Here is a 23,049-nt window from a genome sequence, read left to right on the forward strand (position 1 = left end):
TTAGCAAACTTGGAAGAACAACTAAATGTTGAACAGAAAGAAATATATCAGCAAGTGAGAAAACAGATTGACCATGGATTTCTTCATGTAAAGAAAGAATGCACCTCATTTCAACCTATCCGAATGTATGTGAGTGGACAAGCTGGAACAGGAAAAAGTTTCTTAATCAAAGTAATCACCAGTTATCTACAGAAAACAACTGAGTCACATTTGTCTTGTGTTGTAACTGCCCTAACTGGGTTGGCAGCACACAACAGTAAAGGAATTACATTACATTGTTTCCTAATGCTACCTGTGGAGCATGAAAACAAATTGGAATATCACAAGCTGTCTGGAGAAGCTTGTTGTGAAGTTTCCAGAGTACTAAAGAAAATGAAACTTCTGATTATTGATGAGGTAAGCATGGTCTCAAGCTTAGGGGCCGATTAGGATGGCGGTGAATCCGCCATCCGTGGAAAAGCATGTGGTCTTTGCAGGCCCCCCGGGGTGTCGGGGGGTAAGGGTGCACATGGGGGGGTACCTATGGGACCCCCCAGAATTTACATGCACAAAGCGGCAGGCACCGCGTGGTGCCTGCCGCTTTGTGCATGTAAATGTAAAACATGCATTTTTAACCTTGCGGCGGGTGCTGCTTCAAGCAGCACCCGCCACAAGGTTAAAGATACAGGATGTGACCGCCAGGGTGGCGGTCACATCCTAATTGCACCGGAGGGACCGCCGCTGCCCCTGCGGATGGTCCCTCCACCTCGGGGATGAAGGACGGACGCATCCTACTAGGCCCCTAAATGTTTGCTTTTGTGCATTTAAGAATGCAGCAAATTCTTAAAACAGAGTATGACGTGTTATTTGGAGGAAAACATGTCATAGTTTTCGGAGATCTATTGCAACCACTTGCGCATGAAGACACCAAAAAGTCTCTGGGTAGTGTTGGAGATGTTAACATTTGGTCATATTTTGAATACAAAGAACTCATTACAAATATGTGACAGGCAAATGATGTTGATTATGGAACTATTCTTCAAGATATAAGAATTGAACTGCTGACAGAACATGGCAAAAGAGCTTTGCAGAGTCGGTTACTTTCCAATTTGTTTCCAAATGAAAATATAGTTCCTGAGAAAACATACATGAAAATTGCAGAAAACAAATTTGTAATCTGCTTAATGCCAGCACTGCGTGAGTGTTCTATATTCAATGAACAACTTTTGAAGCTGGAAAATGAAGGAATAATAAAAATGGAAGCCATCGATAAAATAGAGCATGAAGGAATCACTATTATTTTGACAGAAAAATTGAAGACAAAATTGGATTCTTTAGGAAAATCGATATCTAAAACTGCTGGTTTAGAAAAGAATCTATATGCAAGTAGAAACTGTCGGGTAATTTTAAGGCATAATTTGGACGTAGAAAAAAGTTTAGTTAATGGAGCAATGGGCAAAGTTGTGGATTTTGTTAATTATCCGAATAAAGATGGTATTGAATTTTTTTAAATTACATTTGATCAGATTGAAGAAGTGAAACAAATTGGTTGTTGTTTAGTTTGTTTTTGGCTTGTTAAAGATTTATATGTCCGTAGAAAACAGTTTCCAGTTTCTCTGGCATATGCAGTCACTATTCATAAATCTCAAGTTTTAAGTGTAGACAGTGCTTTGGTGAACATTGGAAATACTTTGTTTAAAGAGGGTATGGCATATGTTGCTTTGTCATGAGTCAGAACTTTATCTGGTTTGTTTTTGATTGATTTTGATGACACAAAGGTTACTGCAGATGCAAACTGTGTAAAAGAGTATTGTAGGTTAAGAAGAACGTTTGCTCCCAATATAGGTCAATAACCTGTATTTGAAAAGCGTGTAGGAGGTTGAAAAAGAAGGTTTGAGAATATCTGTAGTGAAGGTATGGAGAAAGAAAAAACCAAGATAATGTTGTGATTGCAAGCAAAAAGAAAAAGGACACTGTTGAAGAGATTGTTGGTTATCAGTTTGAAAATAGTTCAGGTGTTGACTGTTATGCTAATGTAGTGGTCAATGTTGTTGTTTTTCTTGAAGGTTTGCAACAGCAAATTATGGAGAACCGGGAAAAACATTTTGTTCCTTGTTGCATTCAAATTATGAAAAATTGAGAACTGATACAAGTAAATTACAAAGTGTTTGTGATGTTCGTAATCTTTTGGATATATGTTCTGGTTCTACACAATTTACGCAGAATATCCAACAAGATGCTCAGGAATTTCTAATGTATATGCTTACTGTATTGGAAAATGAAGGCGTAGAAATTGAAAATATTTTTGGCCTTTGTTATAAATGAGAACATTACTGTGAAAATTGTATGTATACATGTAGCACTAACAAAGACACTGAAAGATTTATATATTTGATATTACCAGACTGTAAATCAGTCTCTTTCAATAAATTAGTTAAAGCAGCAAATCAAAACATGGAGTGTAGCCAATGCAAATCAGAAATGTTATCAACATTATTTATACAAAGATATGGAAAATATATAATTTTAATGATGCAACGTTGTACAGCTGATGGGAGATTATTGGACACTTTAATAAAACATTTTGTAGCAACTTAACTATCAATATCAGGAAGGACTTTTGTAGCAGTAGCAATAATTTTCCATGATGGTCTTTCCACAACATCTGGACATTGCCTATCTAAAATGTGAAAAAGTCTGGACACTTTGTAATGATGCTCAGTTGGTTTTCAAACAACGTTTGCCTAGCAAATTACTTAATTCCTACATAATATTTTTAAAGCCAAGGTTTTAGGAAAATAATTCAGCCTCTGCAGAATTTATTATAATGATTTAATAGGATTGCTAATGGACAATTTAAATAAAAAGAATTGCAATAATACCATTTGGACTCAAGTTAATATTTTTTTTGAATTATGGACTTTTTCTTGCACATTGTCTCAGGGTATAGTTTTAAGAAACATTTACAGTGTTTATAAATGTAAGTTATTACATTTTCTTAGCAGTAAGCATTTTATATATGTGTGATTTGTATTATATGGTATTTTATTGAGGATGGATTCTTGGTTTTTTTAAACAATCTTATTGATTGTTTTTTTTTTTGCCCGCTGTTATGTGATGAGTATGATTGAATCCAATGTTTCTGGTGAAAATCAATATATTCTGAGAACAGCAAAAAAGGCAAAGAAAATAGTATGTAAAATGTTAAAATTATGCTGTGCTTTTAAAAATATATTATTATATGTTATAACTATTTTTTCTTTTCTTTCACAGATTCTAATTCTAAAATAAGCAATGTACCACAATGTAGATTATAAAAAACAACTGAATAAAATGTGTAGCGTTTTTTAGATGTATTACTGCTGAGATACGTTTAAGTAGGTCTTAAAATGCACAATGGCATGTATTTGCACACAGTTGAAAAAAGGGAAGATGGATGGAGTAGATTTGTGCCAGAGAATTCCATTGCAAACAGGAATCAAATAGGACACAGCTTCACAGCGCCTGTCTGCAACACACATGGTATGGTATACAATAGAGAGATATGGTGGTCTAGTAGGGCCCAGGGAATTTCTGAATTAAAAGAGGCAAAACTCCTTAACTTAAAAGACATCACTGAGTGTCTTTGCACATGTCACATTAGACCCCATCCCTTCCCTTCTGTAATCTATAAACATGTCCTATAAGTTTGCCAAAACATAAGTACTTATAAATTTATGTTGTTCTCTGTTTGCAGTACTGAAAAGTTTCTACTTATTACGCATATAATAGGAATTGGCCTAGCCATTAACTCTCTTTCATATTTACAAGGAGAGGAAAAGGCACTCTGTATACCTTTTCTTCTCCATGTAAATACAACCTCATCATACACACCACTTTGCATTGAAAGGGCCGTCTATGCGTGTTGCTGTACGTGTTTGCACAGAACAGTCATAGAACAAGACACGGCACCAGATTTATCAGAAATGATAAATCTGGACATGTTTCTGAGTGCTGCACCATCCTCCAATTGGTGTAGCACGGCACAACAAGGAGAATTGTTTTCATTTCTCCTCATTTTTTCTCTTTGAATGTATGCTAAAATGTACAGTATACATTGAAGGAGGAAAATGCCTTCACAAATAGTTTTTGTGCAGAAAGGTGTGTCTTTTTGCACAAAAACAAACTCCATACGACACAGACATCCTTGCACCATGGTGCAATGGTTGCTGTGTCACCACATGGCTGCAGTTTAAGCAGCAGTGCAGAGGGAAGCACAGACTTGCAACATATTTATGTACATATGTTACATCCCTGTGCTTTGGAAGTACCACAGCACACTGTAGCTAAACACTTTACAGTGTCATGCTGCAGCACTTCCTTATAGTTCTGCACTTATACATTCACCAGACACCACAAATGCATCCTTTCAGTCAATTATCCACCAGATATATATTCATGTAAACTTTCACACAGTAGCATACAAATTTAGCTCTTTTTTTAACCAGAGTAGTTAGTTCTGATAAGAACTTTTTTTTCTTTTTGTGGTTTTACATATTTTTGTATTTTTTGTTTTTTTTAAGAGGGAGAAAAAGTCAATAGGACGAACAAGACTTTGAGGAGAAAAAAAAAAGAAACTAGCATCGATGGTTATTGATGGCACGACAAACAAGGTCCACTGACTGCTCCCCATAACAAATTAACCGATTGCATTGCACACAATTCATCTTCACTTTCCTAAATTGGGGACGTATATCTGGTGCTGAAGCAGATGTTGATGCCCCAGAGGTGCTAGGTACAGCTGGTGGTGCAGGAGCATTTGCACGCAGTCTTCTCAATTCCTCACGTGAAAAGTTTACTGGATGCAGTGACTGTAGGTGTTTTCTCTAGCAGTCCCACATGAGTACTTCTTATTTGGGTTTCCTCTGGAGAGCACCGCCTTGCAGATCTTGCACGTAACCTTCGTGCCATTTACTTTTTTTTGCCCCCTGCGGGAAAGTAATACATTTCCAAACAATGGAGGTATATTTTTCTGGAGGGGGAGGTTCTGCAACAAATTCTTCTGCCCCAAAATGTTCAGAGTCTGAAGATTCTAATACAGGAGTAGCCATTTTTTTTGTCCAAAAAACAATTTGAGATCTCCAAAGCAAACAAATCAAATGTTCTTCTGAAGACAGGACTTCTCTCAAGGAAGGTCTAAGAAGAGTGATTGAAATGGGTGGGATTCTTCAATAGTTCGAATAGGAAGTGTTATGAACCAATCAAATCTCTTTTTTTCTGGTCACATGGGGTCAGGCCCGGACTGGCCGTTGTGGGCACCGGGCAATCCCCCGGTCGGCCGCAAGGGTGGGGGCCGGTTTTGGGCCTTGGGGGCCGTTTTTGTTGCAGAGCCGTTTTTGCAGCATAGAACGGCCCTGTAACAAAATCGGCTGAAAAGCGGCCCTGGCAAAGCGCTCGGCCCCCTCCCCCCGGGGGGTGGGGGGGCTGGCCGAGCACTTTGCCAGGGCCGGTTTTGGCTCCCAGTCCGGCCCTGCATGGGGTCCGCGTAGGGTGTGCGCACCCAGCTCGCACCCAGCGCGACTTTGCGAAATTGCATTTAAAAGTAATGTAACTTTATTCAAAGTAAATGAATATTATTTTCATGATTAGCTCGGATAATGTCTTGCCTTAATATATATATTAAATATAAATATATATATGTTTTTAGACATTAAAAAGTTTTGTGGGAGTCGCGCACCCTCCGCGTCCAATACGCATATGACGTCACGCACAACCGCACGACCGCTGCGTACCGTAATCCGTACATGTCGTGTATGCGCCACAAGTTCGCCCTGTGGATTTTTTTAAGTTGGGGAATTAATTTGCCTTAAATCCTGAGGGTCCCTGGGGTCCAACCAGCCCACTAGGTACCTCCAGTATGCGCCACAGAGCTGAGTTGCACAGAGGTGTAAAAAGGGGCATTGCTGGACCACCTCTCAGCAACGCAGGCCTGTGATGCCTACTGGAGGTACCTGGTGGGCTAATTGGCCCCTCAGGATTGAAGGGGACTTAATTCCCCAACTTCAAACTCGCCACAGGGTGTGTTTGCACACGTCACCTCTGCCCCACCCCCTTTACCACTGTGTAGAGGCACCCCGCGGCACGTTTTAAATTGGTGGATTAAGTCCCCTTGAATCCTCAGAGTCCTTGGGTCCAACTAGCCCACCATGTACCTCCAGTAAGCACCACAGACCTGAGTTGCAGAGAGGTGGTCCGAGGCCATGCCCCATTTTACACCTCTCCGCAAACATGCCCAGTGGTATGTTTTAAGTTGGGGAATTAATTTATCTTCAATCCTCAGGGTCCCTGGGGGCCAACTAGCCCACTAGGTACCTCCAGTATGCGCCAGGGAGCTGCCTTGCAGAGAGGTGTTCAGAGGCCACACCTCTGTGGTACTTACTGGAGGTACCTGGTGGGCTAGTTGGCCCCCAGGGACCCTCAGGATTGAAGGGAAATTCATTCCCCAACTCAAAACGCGCCACAGGGCATGTTTGCACACATGTCACCTCAGGACCCGCCCCCTCCCTTCACCACTGTGCAAACGCCCCGTGGCACATTTTAAGTGGGGGGATTAAGTCCCCATGACTCCTGAGGGTTCCTGGGGTCCAACTAGCCCACCAGGTGCCTCCAGTAAGCCTGGCGGTACCTAGCACCCCAGGACACTGCGGGAGCCGGCTCTGGGGAGGTGGCGGTCCCCAGGGCCATCAAGGGCTCCAGGAGGGGGGGCGCGCAGCCCCCCTCCCATTACATGAAGAGCCCCGGGAAGGTGGTGGTCCCCAGGATCCTTAACAGACCCCCATATTTACATATTAGTGCCCCGGGGAGGTGGCTGTCCCTGTGGAATGTGGGAGGGCTCTAGCCCCCCGCACAGGTATCTTTTTTTAAAAGAACGCCAGCGGTTGCGGTCCCCTGGGCAGCGGGGAACATTGAGGCCCCCCGTACATTTTAAAAAGAAGCCCCAGGGGGGTGGCGGTCCCCGGGGCTGTGGGGGGCTGTGTACACCCCCATAAATATTTCTTTAAAGCCCCAGGGGTGGCGGTCCCCAGAGCTGCGGGGGTCCCGCTAGGACCCGCAAATATTTTTGGAGATGCCCCCGGGACTTGGCCCACCCAGGGGCTAATTAATAACGAAGCGCTGGAGCCCGCGCTTCATTTATTTTTATTTTCAGGGCCGGATCCGTCATACATTTTGCGTTAAAAAAAAAAATGCTTTTTTTCACCCTGGTGTCCTTGTGGGATCCCCTAAGCAGGCCTAGGGGGTCTGGGTGTTTCTACCCTGTCCCCTTTTCTTGTTTTGTGCCTTAGTTTTTCTCTTTTCTTGTGCCTCGGTACTACCGGATCTCTGTGGAGATATCACCTGTGCTATTGTGATCCCACTCCCATCTGAGTGGATTTTGCCACTTGTTCTGGAGTGTTGTGCTTACCCACCTGTGCGTGAGCTATTTTATCCACTTTCTGTTCCTTGTAACACCTCCAGGTGTGGGAGGTGACTGGCTCCTGTGTTTTTAACTCTCAGCTCTTTTCCTTTCTTAGTAGTACTTACAATGCTGGGAGGTGCCTGGCTCCCCTCTTTTTAACTTGTTAACTTCTAGTTGTGTGCCAACTGCCTCCTAATTGACCTTGCTACCTACCCCCACCTGCTTCCTTAGTTTCCTGACTAAGAGTGACCACCTAGTGACTGAGTGGACGATGGGGTCCGCCTTTCATGGGGGTGTCGCATAGTCTGGGTGAGTTGGAGGGTGTAGGGAGGGTTGGGGCCACGAGATCTGCAGCATGATACCAATTGACCTGCTGTGTATCTGTGACACCACATTAAGCTGCTGGGTGCTTATGTCTGCGAGCATGTTTCGTACAGACCTATCTGGTACCAGTAGTACCGCGTAGTGATGTGGAGTGAATATGTGTGTGGGAGTGACAGTGGGTGAACTGCCTGTGATTCATGACACAGGCCAACGGTTTACCATGTGCATTGATTTCGCATTAGGCAAGTTTTAAGTTAGAAAAGTTTTGCGTTTTGACATTGGTTTTACCTGTGTTGCCTCAGCCCCAGTGCTTCTAATAAGTGGTATAATTCAGTGTATGTGCCTAATTTTTATATTGTTTTGACCCGGGATGCAATGTCTAACTGTGTGGTGTTGATTTATAATAATTGTTGGGGTGGGCCTGGGATGGCGAATGGATTGGAAGGCAAAAGGGTGATGGGGGATGTAAGATCGATTCTTTCCCTTGTGCGCATATTGCTAATGTCAATCAAATACGGTTGGGCCTAGAACTGCAGAAATAATTGCCAAGAAGTACATAAAGTTCATGTTATATTGATTGTTAAGCATGTGTTGAATACAAGCGTTATTTACATACATCAAGTGTGAAGTTTCTTTTTTGATGCTCAAGGTATTTATTGTGAGTGAGTGATGTAAAAAGGCTTTGCACATTGCCTCAGTGGTAAGCCTGTACAAAAGGGGGTGGTGATGGACGGAGCATCTGAACCAATCAAACACTCACACCCAGTCAAAAGATTTGGGTTTAATACATCACCGTTCTTTAGCCCACTCTGCCACCCCAGTTCAGACAAGGCCATATGCAAATCAGTCTGACCCTGTGCCTCATGGGAACAGTCCAGCCCAAACTGCCAAGCCATGCCTTCCCTGGACCGGAAACAAGCTTCCGAGCACCGGTTTCAACTGGGGTGGCAGAGTGGGCTAAAGAACGGTGATGGATCAAACCCAGATCTTTTGACTGGGTGTGAGTGTTTGATTGGTTCTGATGCTCCGTCCATCAACACCCCCTTTTGCTCCGCTTTTGGCCGCCATAAGTGTGGCAGGGTATGCTCAGACGTGAGTCCCTTGCTCACTTTGCCACTGGATTCAAGCAAGCCGGGCTGAAGACGGCTGGAATGCCAGAAACCGGTCCTCAGAAGCTTGTTTCCGGTCTAGGGAAGGCATGGCTTGGCAGTTCGGGCTGGACTGTTCCCATGAGGCATAGGGTCAGACTGATTTGCATATAGCCATGTCTGAACTGGGGTGGCAGAGTGGGCTAAAGAACGGTGATGGATCAAACCCAGATCTTTTGACTGGGTGTGAGTGTTTGATTGGTTCTGATGCTCCGTCCATCACCACCCCCTTTTGTACCGCTTTTAGCCGCAACAAGTGTGGCAGGGTATGCTCAGACGTGGGTCCCTTGCTCACTTTGCCACTGGATTCAAGCGAGCCGGGCTGAAGACGGCTGGAATGCCAGAAACCGGTCCTCGGAAGCTTGTTTCCGGTCCAGGGAAGGCATGGCTTGGCAGTTCGGGCTGGACTGTTCCCATGAGGCACAGGGTCAGACTGATTTGCATATAGCCATGTCTGAACTGGGGTGGCAGAGTGGGCTAAAGAACGGTGATGGATCAAACCCAGATCTTTTGACTGGGTGTGAGTGTTTGATTGGTTCTGATACTCCGTCCATCACCAGCCCCTTTTGTACCGCTTTTGGCCGCCATAAGTGTGGCAGGGTATGCTCAGACGTGAGTCCCTTGCTCACTTTGCCACTGGATTCAAGCAAGCTGGGCTGAAGACGGCTGGAATGCCAGAAACCGGTCCTCGGAAGCTTGTTTCCGGTCCAGGGAAGGCATGGCTTGGCAGTTCGGGCTGGACTGTTCCCATGAGGCACAGGGTCAGACTGATTTGCATATAGCCATGTCTGAACTGGGGTGGCAGAGTGGGCTAAAGAACGGTGATGGATCAAACCCAGATCTTTTGACTGGGTGTGAGTGTTTGATTGGTTCTGATGCTCCGTCCATCACCACCCCCTTTTGTTCCGCTTTTGGCCGCCATAAGTGTGGCAGGGTATGCTCAGACGTGAGTCCCTTGCTCACTTTGCCTCTGGATTCAAGCAAGCTGGGCTGAAGACGGCTGGAATGCCAGAAACCGGTCCTCGGAAGCTTGTTTCCGGTCCAGGGAAGGCATGGCTTGGCAGTTCGGGCTGGACTGTTCCCATGAGGCACAGGGTCAGACTGATTTGCATATAGCCATGTCTGAACTGGGGTGGCAGAGTGGGCTAACGAACGGTGATGGATCAAACCCAGATCTTTTGACTGGGTGTGAGTGTTTGATTGGTTCTGATGCTCCGTCCATCTCCACCCCCTTTTGTACCGCTTTTAGCCGCAACAAGTGTGGCAGGGTATGCTCAGACGTGAGTCCCTTGCTCACTTTGCCACTTGATTCAAGCAAGCCGGGCTGAAGACGGCTGGAATGCCAGAAACCGGTCCTCGGAAGCTTGTTTCCGGTCCAGGGAAGGCATGGCTTGGCAGTTCGGGCTGGACTGTTCCCATGAGGCACAGGGTCAGACTGATTTGCATATAGCCATGTCTGAACAGGGGTGGCAGAGTGGGCTAAATAACGGTGATGTATCAAACCCAGATCTTTTGACTGGGTGTGAGTGTTTGATTGGTTCTGATGCTCCGTCCATCACCACCCCCTTTTGTACCGCTTTTGGCCGCCATAAGTGTGGCAGGGTATGCTCAGACGTGAGTCCCTTGCTCACTTTGCCACTGGATTCAAGCAAGCCGGGCTGAAGACGGCTGGAATGCCATAAACCAGTCCTCGGAAGCTTGTTTCCGGTCCAGGGAAAGCATGGCTTGGCAGTTCGGGCTGGACTGTTCCCATGAGGCACAGGGTCAGACTGATTTGCATATAGCCATGTCTGAACTGGGGTGGCAGAGTGGGCTAAAGAACGGTGATGGATCAAACCCAGATGATTTGCATATAGCCATGTCTGAACTGGGGTGGCAGAGTGGGCTAAAGAACGGTGATGGATCAAACCCAGATCTTTTGACTGGGTGTGAGTGTTTGATTGGTTCTGATGCTCGTCCATCACCACCCCCTTTTGTACCGTCAGTGGTAAGCCTGACTGCTCAGTGCCAAGCTAGCCAAGGGTGAGCGCAGGTTTTGCAGTCTGTGTAATCACTAGGGGGGTGCGTAGTGTGCGTAGTGGGGCTACGCGAAGCTTTGTGAAGTGGGGAGGAAGCTACGCCCACCCACACACTTCGCATAACCCCACTACATGCCGCCCGCCGCCCGCCTCCCTCCTGCCCTCTTCTACATGCCTAATTTGATTTAAAAAATTGTGTAAAAGTAAATTAAATGCACTTACCTGATATGCGGTGTCCTGGAGCTCCCTCTTCTTGCGAGTAATGCGCATGTGCGGGCGCCCGCGCATGCGCATTTGGATAGAAGAAGTCGGCGCGAAACAGAAGAGGGAGTCCCAGGACGCCCCTGATTGCCAACAAATTGCTAACAAAGCAAACACAAGGAGATGATAGACAGAGCGCTAAAACCTTTCAGACCCTTACCCCCAGTCACAGATCCATGTGCAAATCAGTCTTGACCCTGTGCCTCATGGGAACAGTCCAGACCGCGCTGCCAAGCCAGGTCTTCCTTGGACTGGAAACAAGCATCCTGGGACCAGTTTTGGGGTAACACACCATATCAGCCAGGCTAGCTTGAATCCAGTGGCAAAGTGAGGAAGGGTGAACAAAGCAAACACAGGGAGATGATGGACGGAGCACTGAAACTTTGCAGACACTCACCCCCAGTCACAGATCTGGGTAGAATTCATCATAGTTTTTTAGGTCACTTCACCACCCCAGTTCAGACCCAGCCATATGTAAATCAGTCTTGACCGTGTGCCTCATGGCAACAGCCCAGCCCGAACTGCCAAGCCAGGTCTTCCTTTCGGGGTACCTGTCACCAGGGAAATGCTGCAAAAATGGGAACAGGGACAACTACTTATAAAGAGGAGTCAAAACGAGGTAATAAGTGTTAGAAACAATGGAGTGCACGTGCTAGTCTTCATTCCAAGCGGTAAATCTCAACAGAGAGAGATATTGTCAAGGCCGGCTCTTGGGATCGGTGCCACCGCACCGGGCGTTGACTTGGGGTGGGGCGCTCTGTTTGCAAATATATTGTGGCTTTAAAACCACCTGCTGCCACTTGCCTTGCCTCCAGCAATTTTCAGACATCAATAAAAATGTCAAGATAACTCCGGTGATTAATGTTCTTCCTGTAGAGAATCAGAGCTTGGTCTACTGGAAGTTTGACTCCTCAGTTAAGGTAGCTCAGAGGGTTAATATGCCTCCTGCTAAGAACATGTGCCATGCTGATCACAAAATGCATATAATGTTAATAGGTCAATGGGTTGCTGATTTTGTCAGAGAGATCTTTTTGTTACTTGCAGTTTCTAAGTTAAAATCCTAATATGGAACAATGAGCTATTAACTGTTATCAAAGAGCTGCATGCAAACTGCAAGGTGTATATGAGACCTACATGTTTTTTTGCCCGGTCTTTTCTTAACCTAATCTTGCAAAAGGGTTCATTTGGGTAGAAATGAATGATTATTCTTAAAGAGAACCCCTAACAATTAAATTCTGAATTTGTGCTTTTCCAGACCAAGTACTCTTAAACTATATTGCCTACCAGTATGGATGACAAGTGACTCCTACATCTTGTAATCCTCTGTCTTATGTAACATTTCTTATACGCTGATTTACATGTGTGATTGTCTCTGTTAAATGTGTGTCTGATGTAAAGTGCTCTGACACCTCACACTGGTATGAGTGGTGCTCTAAACAGCCGCGGTCGGTAGTAGGAGTTCCTGCAGGGCGGTGACGTGGGAAGGGGGAGGGGTAGGGTGGGGGGTAGTAATATATGGTTTACGGAGTTTAACAGGTAAGTAAAAATATAAATTAAAAAAAACAATTTCGTTGCGCGCACTGCTTCGCATTTGGGGATGCAGTGCACACAACGAAATTCGTTTTATTTATTTATATGTTTACTTACCTGTTAATCTCCGTAATCCATACATTACTACCCCCCACCCTGCCCCTTCCCCTCCCCACGTCACCGCCCTGCTGGAACTCCTTCTACCGACCACGGCTGGCTCTAAAACTAAATGAATCTGAGAGACAGGTTATGGAGACTTGAGGGGGCACTGTTAATTGGTGGTAGTGAGGGAATTTGTGGCAGTGGTGGTCATTGGGGGTGCCAACAAACTTTGTCACACAGGACGCCACTAGTGCTAAACCTGGCCCTGGATATTGTACCCTGGTAAATACCACACCCTGCAGTACCGGTGTTTACTGGAGCAGTCCGGTTGGTATTACCTCCCCAAAAAAATTGGCTTTGCGAGGGGGGCCTAATGCCCCCCTTAGGAAAATAGTGCATCCTGTCTTTTTATTAGCTTCCCTTTTATGCATCAGATATCTTACAGGGCTTTAAGGAAACACACTAATAATACTGCGAGTTGTGACAAGTCAGAACTGGTAGTGATTTGGTTTATATAGGGATTGGGTTTGCCCCTATCACAAACCCTGTGTGTGCCCTGGGTAGTTATGAGCGAGTCTGCAAAGAGTAAATAAAGCATCAATAAAACATGCAGAAGTCTGATTCTCAAAGTGATTGTGCACTTGCGATTAACGTACTTGTGCACCTTTATTGATTTACTGTAAATTCATGTTTGGTAATGACAAAGGGAACATTTCACCTTCAAATGGATTTATTAAACCAGACTGGCATAATACTATGTGTAAGCAGAAGGGAATGGCCAGAAAATGACGTCCCCCCACACTCTTGGAGTCATTTCCCAAATATGTGAGTGAGGCGAGCTATTGTTTGGTTGCTTCGATGAGGGAACTCTGAAGACAATGAGACTGATGAGTGCCTTTCGCACCTTAGTTGTCAATAACCTTGGGCATCTGTCCATCCAACCTTCTCTCCATCCATCCAACCTTCCATCATTCCATCCAACCTTCCATCCATTCATCCATCCAAAATCCTATTCATCAATCCATGCAACCTTCTGTCCATCCATCCATCCATCCATCCAACCTTCCATCCATCCATCCAACCTTCCATCTATCCATCCATCCAACCAACCTTCCATCCATCAATCCATTCAACCTTCCATCCATCAATCCATCCAATCTTCCATCCTCCATTCATCCATCCATCCATCCAACCTTCCATCTATCCATCCATCCATCCATCCATCCAACCATCCATCTATCCATCCATTGAGCCAACCTTCCATCCATCCAACCTTCCTTCCATCCATCCATTCAACCTTCCATTCATCCATCCATCCATCCTACCTTCCATCCATCCATCCAAACTTCCATCTATCCATCCATCCAACCAACCTTCCATCCATCAATCCATCCAACCTTCCATCCATCAATCCATCCAATCTTCCATCCTCCATTCATCCATCCATCCATCCAACCTTCCATCTATCCGTCCATCCATCCATCCAACCATCCATCTATCCATCCATTCAGCCAACCTTCCATCCATCCAACCTTCCTTTCATCCATCCATCCAACCTTCCATCCATCCATCCATCCAAAATGCCATCCATCAATCCATCCGACCTTTCATCCATCCATTCAACCTTCCATCTATCATCCATCCAACCAACCTTCCATCCATCCATCCAAACTTCCATACATCCATCCAACCTTCCATCCATCCATCCATCCAAAATGCCATCCATCCAACCCTTCATCAATCCATTCAACCTTCCATCTATTATCCATCCAACCAACCTTCCATCCATTCATCCAAACTTCCATCCATCCATCCATCCATCCATCCATCCAAACTTCCATACATCCATCCAACCTTCCATCCATCCATCCATCCAAAATGCCATCCATCCAACCCTTCATCAATCCATTCAACCTTCCATCTATTATCCATCCAACCAACCTTCCATCCATCCATCCAAACTTCCATCCTTCCATCCATCCAACATTCCTTCCATCCATCCAACCATTCATCCATCCATCCTTCCATCCATCACCTATCCGATCCCACAGGTGAATCTTAATGTTTTCTTTCAATGGCATTCATGTTTGGAGATCAAAGGAGCCATAAAAAAACATTTTAAACGTTTCGTTTAAGAAACACTGTCCAGGGGCACCTAACTCTCATTCCCCATGCCCCCTCCGGAAAACCCTTCCCTGCTCCTCCACCCACTGCTCCAGGTATTAAACACGGGGCAGTGCTTAATTTGTAAAACTATGGGTAGCATGGTGCTCGAACCTCTGCTCTTGGTAAAGGTAGGTGCTGGTCTCCAGCAAGCCATGCCGGCAAACACCGGCTCAAATAGGCACGAGTGGGGCACTGCTGACGCCTGGTGTCTCCCAGGGGCGGAGGGTGGCCCTCCCAGGCTCTCGGGCACGGACTCGTCACAGGTGTGAACGAGGAGTTTGACCTCTAGATTGTGCTGCCTTTAGTGTCTGGCAGAGCCGAGAGCGGGCGAGGCGCAGCTCCGGGAGAGAGGTGAGTGCGAGGCGCCCCCACGGGGGAGGGGGGACCCACTGCCAGTTCAACCACCCCCACCACATCACCCGAACTCTGCAAGACAACGGGGGCTGAGAAAAAAGAAATATGGACGGGTTTCTCCTCTTTAAAGGGACTTCATGGCACCGGGAGGGCGCCTCGAAGACTAGATGAGGTCAGGGGGAGGCAGACGCTGGCGGTTTATTTGTTTCCAGGGAGCGCTGCAGCTGGAAGAATGCACTGAACATCCTTGCTTCTTTCTCGACAGCGCACTTTTCTTGAGCCGACAACAGAAAGGACAAATGTGAGAAAGAACCTATCTGCAGGGGCGTAGGAGACACAAAAATTCTGGGGGGGGGGAGGGACAACCTTGTGGACTTTCCATACAGTCGCATAGTTTTGAAGTGAAAATTCAGAAAAGCAGGCATGTAGTCACAGTTTGTATGTATGCTTTATTTACATTCACATAGTAATCAGACTAAATGTTAAAAAAAACATGTATATGAATCTTGCATCTTCATGCACAAGCAAAAAAGGTCGCTGACTTCAGGTGAGGGCGTCATGTTTGTAAGTGCATTGCGGTTTGAAAAGTACCTGTTGCTGCATTCCTGGTCTCCAGCAATTTTCAGGCAACAGTAAAAATGTGAAGATAACTTTGGTGATTAATGATCTTTATTGAGAGAGATCAGAGGTCTGACTACTGGAAGTTTTGACTCATGGTAAGGTAGCCACAATGTGTTAATATGCCTGCTGCAAAGAACGTGTAACAGGCAGATCACAAAATGCATATAATGTAAATAGGTCAGTGAGTTACTGCTTTTGTCTGAGAGATTCTTTTGCTATTTGCAGTTTATAAGTTAAAATCCTAACATTGAACAGTGAGCTATTAATCGTCATCAAAGAGCTGCGAGGTATAGATTAGAACATTATGATTTTTACACAGTCTTTCATTATCCTAAGGTTGGAAAATGGGTTCATTAGGATGGAAATCAATTCTGATTATTAAAGAAAACCCCCAACCATGGTGTTAATTTTTAAATTCTGGATTTGTGCTTCTCTAGCGTTGCAAAGCCATCTGTGCCCTGGGCACTCCCCAACTTTTTGCCGACTTGTGTACCTGACTCTGACTGACCCTTGCCTCTGACTAACCAGGCCCAGGGCCAGTGCTATGTTGAAAGACACTTACAAATGCAGAAAAAACACCTACATACAATAGGGTGCACTATGGGTTAGAGTACCCCTATGATTGACATGACCTCTCCTACAAAGGCCCTAGTACATAATAGGGCATGGGGATTGAAACTACCTTTAAGTCCCTAGTATATATTAGGGCATAGTGGTTTAGAGGCCAGCAGTCCTTCCTGCACTTGCATGTGTGCACTGCTGTAGCCTGAGGTCAGTTTAAAAGTAGGCCCGTGTTGGAGGACTGATTTTAAAATGCAAATTGTACCCAATCTTGACTTTTGGGTTTGGGGCACTTACAAATTGATAAACTACCATGTTGGGGCATATTAGGTATCCCCAGGGGTTCCCCTAGGTGTCCCAGGGGTTAGAGGTCAGATATCTACAAGGAGGACCCTTATAAAATGAGTGTTATGTGCCCTGGGTTTAGTGAAATTGCACATTTCACTGCCTACATTGCAGTATAGTGCTTCCCAAAATCGGCTTTTGTGCTAGAAGCACTGTGAAGTGAGGATCTGCAATATTTTGATATAATCAGAACCCCTATAGTGTTTCCTATGTATTCTAGGGATGGGGGTCCTGTAGGTATTTAAGGAGGATCCTTATATAGGCTCTGGTATTGGAGAAATTGTCCAGTTAATTTTGCCATTGCAGATCCCCAGCCTATAGGTTAACATTGCAAGAGGTTATTAATGAAGAACTGGAGAAAGGAAAGCCATGCAACTAGGATAAAAGGATTCAGAAGAGTGGTAATGATAAATGCAACAATGTGGTATTGTTGAATTTATTCTAAAATGTACAGACAAGAAGATATAAGACTTTCTTGTCTGCAAGCCACAATTCAGCCCTCTAGTGCCCTGCCTTGCTTTGTCAGAGGTAAGTGGATTGGACTGGCTGTTTGAAGAGGTGATAAATGACCCCTAGAGTTAGGAGGCCTGTCTGGGAGTAGAGGTTGCTGGGCATGGGAATACCAGAGCCAGGGGGAGGGGTAGCAAACAATGCTCTTCAAGAGAAGGAGACAAGCTGGAAACATCACTTTATTTACACCTCTCCCACAGCCAGATGGGGGGATTAAGGAGGAATTCCCAGATGTAAGGGGAGTGGACCTAGGTAGATGAAGTTTAGTTAGTTCTGCTCCCTCTGCTGGAAAATCAGCCATGATGAATTTTGGAGAAATTGTGCTCTCTTTGGGGAAATAATGCCACATGTTAGAGGATGTGGTCATACCCTGGAGCATTGTCCTGCACCTCATTGGACAGAAGTGTCCTTCTTCACCCAGAGAACTTGGAATAAGTATCTGAAAGGGACAGAGACTCTCGGATGCTGCTGCTTCAAACTTGGGAGAAGAAAGGTCCCTGCTGAGGAGTTTGATTTGAACCAACGAGGGCCTGGGCTGAAGATTGTGCCTGTTGCACAATCTGGAGCTACAGCCCTGTGGACTACCTTGCTTCAAAAGGACTAAAGAGTGGACTCCCTGCAAGCTGAAGGTTAACAGAGCACTCCTGGACCACCAAGAATCCCCAGCCTGGAGAACTACCAGTGAATTTGAAAGGGTTTTGTCCAAGTGGATTGTGGTAACTGAAGTCCATTTCAAGGACCATCTTGGAGATTCCAGACGCTTGGAGTAAGTTTTGGACACTTTGACCCATTGGGAAACTTCAGGAAGAAGTTCCAGAGGTTTAGAGAAGTTTGGAGCAACTTTGGTAAAAAGCTCCATAAGTGGACCGACTCACTCTGGCCAGCCAAGCCGACAACCATCAACCCTGAGTCGGCCTGCCGTCCAGGTTCCTACTGCTGAAAAGCTCCAGGGGTCCGACTTCCAGAGTTTGATCGGGCGTAGGCAGACACCCAACCTGGCGAACCCTCACCGAATCCGGCCTAGGGAAAAGCATTGAGGGACCCTGCAAGAAAAAGCTCTGCAAACATTTCTAATTCCGAACTTAGAAAAGGTGACCGGGGCCAACCATGAGAGCCAAGCCACCCACCATCAACTGTGTGCCAGCCTGCATCCCTAGCTCGTACCGCTGGAAAGCTCCGGAGGTAGGACTTCCATAAGTTTGACCGGGAGTTCGTTGCAAGGCAAGCCGGCGAACCCTCACCGAATCAGGGCTGGCTGAGAGCTTCGACTGACCCCGTGAAGAAAAGCTCCAGAAAAGTTTCTAAGTCAGAAGGTAAAAACTTTGACCGAGACCTACCTCAAGGAGTAGCCCCGCAGGGCTTCATCGTGGTCGGCCTGAAACTTTGACTTTGAGCAGGTCCAGCGTGACCAGATGTACCAAAAGGGGATATATGTTTCTATGTGCTATATCGTGCTACATTTTAAAAAAGTCATATTCCTGGTTCCCTACATTGGATTTTTTTCATTTTAAAAAGACAAATATGTTGTATTTTTAAAAATTGGTGTTGGATTTTTATTGTGTGTTGTCTTAATTATTTACTGGTTTGGTGTTTTTAAATGCTTTACATACCTGCTCACAGCCAAGCTACCAAGGGTTGAGCATGAGAATAGTTTTCAAAGACCGGTACGGAGCTATATATTGAGGTAGTGTCCTTATTGACGAGGACAGATATACATTTGCCCCTACTATTAACCCACTTTCCAACATCCAGACCAAGCATTCTTAAACAATTCTTTCTACAAGTATGGCTGACATGTGACTCCTATTCCCTGTAGTTTTAATAAACATTTCCTATACACATATTTACACACCTATGATTGACTGCCTCTGTGTAGTGTGAATGATGTAAAGTGCTGACACCCTGCACTGGTATGAGTGGCGCTATATAACTAATTAAATGCATCTGAGAGAGTGGTTATGGAGACTTGAGCAGCACTATTAAAGGGTGGTAGTGAGGGAATCTTTGACGGAGCTGGGTTGTTGAATACCAAGGCTGTCTATTCGATTTCATCTCCTGCCTCCTTTATCCACCAACATACTCTCCCTCCACATTATCTCACTCTTCCAGGTTCTTTCTCATCTTTGCTTTCTCCTTTTTCTCTGTTTTCCATATTTCCCTTCCTCCTTCTGCCAACAACTCTTGATGCCTTTCTTTTGTTCGGTTTTACAGTCTGATGGTTTAAATAATGTACTGGTCTCTAACAAAAAATACAGTTATGCCTCACCTGCAGACACCAACTTAAATTAAGCATCATTAGCTTGCAGCCCACAAAGGAAATGCCAGAGTGGCTATTCTGGCCCTTTCTGCATTGTATATCCTTTCTGAAGAGCAGATACACCTTTTTCTCTCCTTTCTGCAAGACACAATGATCCCAGCCATCTCCCTTCTCTATGGAAGGGAGAAGTGTGTGTGGCGATCGGTCTCTCCGAGTGCCAGGGAACGACCCACCATTGTAATATGGCGGGCAGTAATGCAGTCATCGATGGCGGTGGGACTGTCAATGACGCGGTTATGTGGCAGTCCCACTACCAATATAATCAACCCCTAAGTTTAATGTGCATGCAAATCCAACATTACCAACCCCTGGTAAGTTGCACTACAAGTGCTGAAAAAGTCCAATGGAGGTACCAATGGACGAGGTGGACTGGCCCAAGGGTCTTGTGACCTCAGTGACTGTCACTGTTGCTCTAGTGTGTGCTTCTTCGTATGCCTGCTCGCAAGACTGGAGGTGAACTGCATGGATTGTGGTGGACAGGCCTTCAAGGTTAACTCACACTGGCCACCGTTAGGGTTCACCTGCTGGTGTTAAGACACCAGGGCTTCTAAGGTTTATCGGGCCTTCTAAGGTGTAGCATCGGAATGAGCTCTGTCAGGAGTGTGGTCTGGTAGACTGGTCATGAAGGCTGAAAATGGTGCTCCAGTTCCAAATTTGGCAGCTCTGTCCAGAGTGCCACATCCTCTCCCCTACTGAATACCATACTGCCCCACTGGGAGAAACTGGCACTGCCTTCAGATACAACCCAATTGTGCTGAGACTTAATTCAAATTATGCATTGGACAAGAGTAAAATGCTGCCTGAAAAAAAGTAACTGCAAACACAACAATGATGGACAGAATGTGGATCAATGTCACACATTCACCCCAGTCCAAAGATCTGGGCCCAAATCCATCGTTTTTCCACTCCACACCACCCTGGGTTAGACAATGGCGATATGCAAATCAGCGCTGACCCTGTGCCCCATGGGAACAGTCCAGTCCGAACTACAAAAGCCATGTCCTTCCCAGAACGGAAACAAGCATCCGAGGACCGGCCCGGTTTCGAGGTAACACCTCTCATCAGCCCGGCTAGCTTGATTCCAGTGGTGTGGAGTGCCTGGGACTCACGTCTGAGCATCCCCAGTACACTTAGAGCGGTAACTGCAAACACAACAATGATGGACAGAATGTGGATCAATGTCACACATTCACCCCAGTCCAAAGATCTGGGCCCAAATCCATCGTTTTTCCACTCCACACCACCCTGGGTTAGACAATGGCGATATGCAAATCAGCGCTGACCCTGTGCCCCATGGGAACAGTCCAGTCCGAACTACAAAAGCCATGTCCTTCCCAGAACGGAAACAAGCATCCGAGGACCGGCCCGGTTTCGAGGTAACACCTCTCATCAGCCCGGCTAGCTTGATTCCAGTGGTGTGGAGTGCCTGGGACTCACGTCTGAGCATCCCCAGTACACTTAGAGCGGTAACTGCAAACACAACAATGATGGACAGAATGTGGATCAATGTCACACATTCACCCCAGTCCAAAGATCTGGGCCCAAATCCATCGTTTTTCCACTCCACACCACCCTGGGTTAGACAATGGCGATATGCAAATCAGCGCTGACCCTGTGCCCCATGGGAACAGTCCAGTCCGAACTACAAAAGCCATGTCCTTCCCAGAACGGAAACAAGCATCCGAGGACCGGCCCGGTTTCGAGGTAACACCTCTCATCAGCCCGGCTAGCTTGATTCCAGTGGTGTGGAGTGCCTGGGACTCACGTCTGAGCATCCCCAGTACACTTAGAGCGGTAACTGCAAACACAACAATGATGGACAGAATGTGGATCAATGTCACACATTCACCCCAGTCCAAAGATCTGGGCCCAAATCCATCGTTTTTCCACTCCACACCACCCTGGGTTAGACAATGGCGATATGCAAATCAGCGCTGACCCTGTGCCCCATGGGAACAGTCCAGTCCGAACTACAAAAGCCATGTCCTTCCCAGAACGGAAACAAGCATCCGAGGACCGGCCCGGTTTCGAGGTAACACCTCTCATCAGCCCGGCTAGCTTGATTCCAGTGGTGTGGAGTGCCTGGGACTCACGTCTGAGCATCCCCAGTACACTTAGAGCGGTAACTGCAAACACAACAATGATGGACAGAATGTGGATCAATGTCACACATTCACCCCAGTCCAAAGATCTGGGCCCAAATCCATGGTTTTTCCACTCCACACCACCCTGGGTTAGACAATGGCGATATGCAAATCAGCGCTGACCCTGTGCCCCATGGGAACAGTCCAGTCCGAACTACAAAAGCCATGTCCTTCCCAGAACGGAAACAAGCATCCGAGGACCGGCCCGGTTTCGAGGTAACACCTCTCATCAGCCCGGCTAGCTTGATTCCAGTGGTGTGGAGTGCCTGGGACTCACGTCTGAGCATCCCCAGTACACTTAGAGCGGTAACTGCAAACACAACAATGATGGACAGAATGTGGATCAATGTCACACATTCACCCCAGTCCAAAGATCTGGGCCCAAATCCATCGTTTTTCCACTCCACACCACCCTGGGTTAGACAATGGCGATATGCAAATCAGCGCTGACCCTGTGCCCCATGGGAACAGTCCAGTCCGAACTACAAAAGCCATGTCCTTCCCAGAACGGAAACAAGCATCCGAGGACCGGACCGGTTTCGAGGTAACACCTCTCATCAGCCCGGCTAGCTTGATTCCAGTGGTGTGGAGTGCCTGGGACTCACGTCTGAGCATCCCCAGTACACTTAGAGCGGTAACTGCAAACACAACAATGATGGACAGAATGTGGATCAATGTCACACATTCACCCCAGTCCAAAGATCTGGGCCCAAATCCATCGTTTTTCCACTCCACACCACCCTGGGTTAGACAATGGCGATATGCAAATCAGCGCTGACCCTGTGCCCCATGGGAACAGTCCAGTCCGAACTACAAAAGCCATGTCCTTCCCAGAACGGAAACAAGCATCCGAGGACCGGCCCGGTTTCGAGGTAACACCTCTCATCAGCCCGGCTAGCTTGATTCCAGTGGTGTGGAGTGCCTGGGACTCACGTCTGAGCATCCCCAGTACACTTAGAGCGGTAACTGCAAACACAACAATGATGGACAGAATGTGGATCAATGTCACACATTCACCCCAGTCCAAAGATCTGGGCCCAAATCCATCGTTTTTCCACTCCACACCACCCTGGGTTAGACAATGGCGATATGCAAATCAGCGCTGACCCTGTGCCCCATGGGAACAGTCCAGTCCGAACTACAAAAGCCATGTCCTTCCCAGAACGGAAACAAGCATCCGAGGACCGGCCCGGTTTCGAGGTAACACCTCTCATCAGCCCGGCTAGCTTGATTC

At 46.2% G+C, this 23,049-nt stretch overlaps 1 protein-coding gene across 5 annotated transcripts in view; it reads left to right on the plus strand.

Moving 5' to 3' along the window:
• The first annotated feature begins 320 nt into the window (after window positions 1-320).
• Window positions 321-23,049, plus strand: part of LOC144798456 (beta-1,3-galactosyltransferase 5-like) — an 88,760-nt gene continuing 66,031 nt past the window's right edge. The window contains exon 1 of one of the 5 annotated variants that reach the window (XM_078669345.1): window positions 321-396. In XM_078669345.1, the coding sequence (XP_078525471.1) occupies window positions 392-396 (5 nt within the window). In that variant the 5' untranslated portion in view covers window positions 321-391. Of the gene's footprint in view, window positions 397-15,224; window positions 15,315-23,049 lie in introns of those variants that run through there. The other 4 variants (XM_078669346.1, XM_078669347.1, XM_078669349.1 and 1 more) reach the window with 4 other exon arrangements.

This window comes from Lissotriton helveticus, chromosome 12 (genome assembly GCF_964261635.1).
Source record: "Lissotriton helveticus chromosome 12, aLisHel1.1, whole genome shotgun sequence".
Lineage (NCBI taxonomy): Eukaryota > Metazoa > Chordata > Amphibia > Caudata > Salamandridae > Lissotriton > Lissotriton helveticus.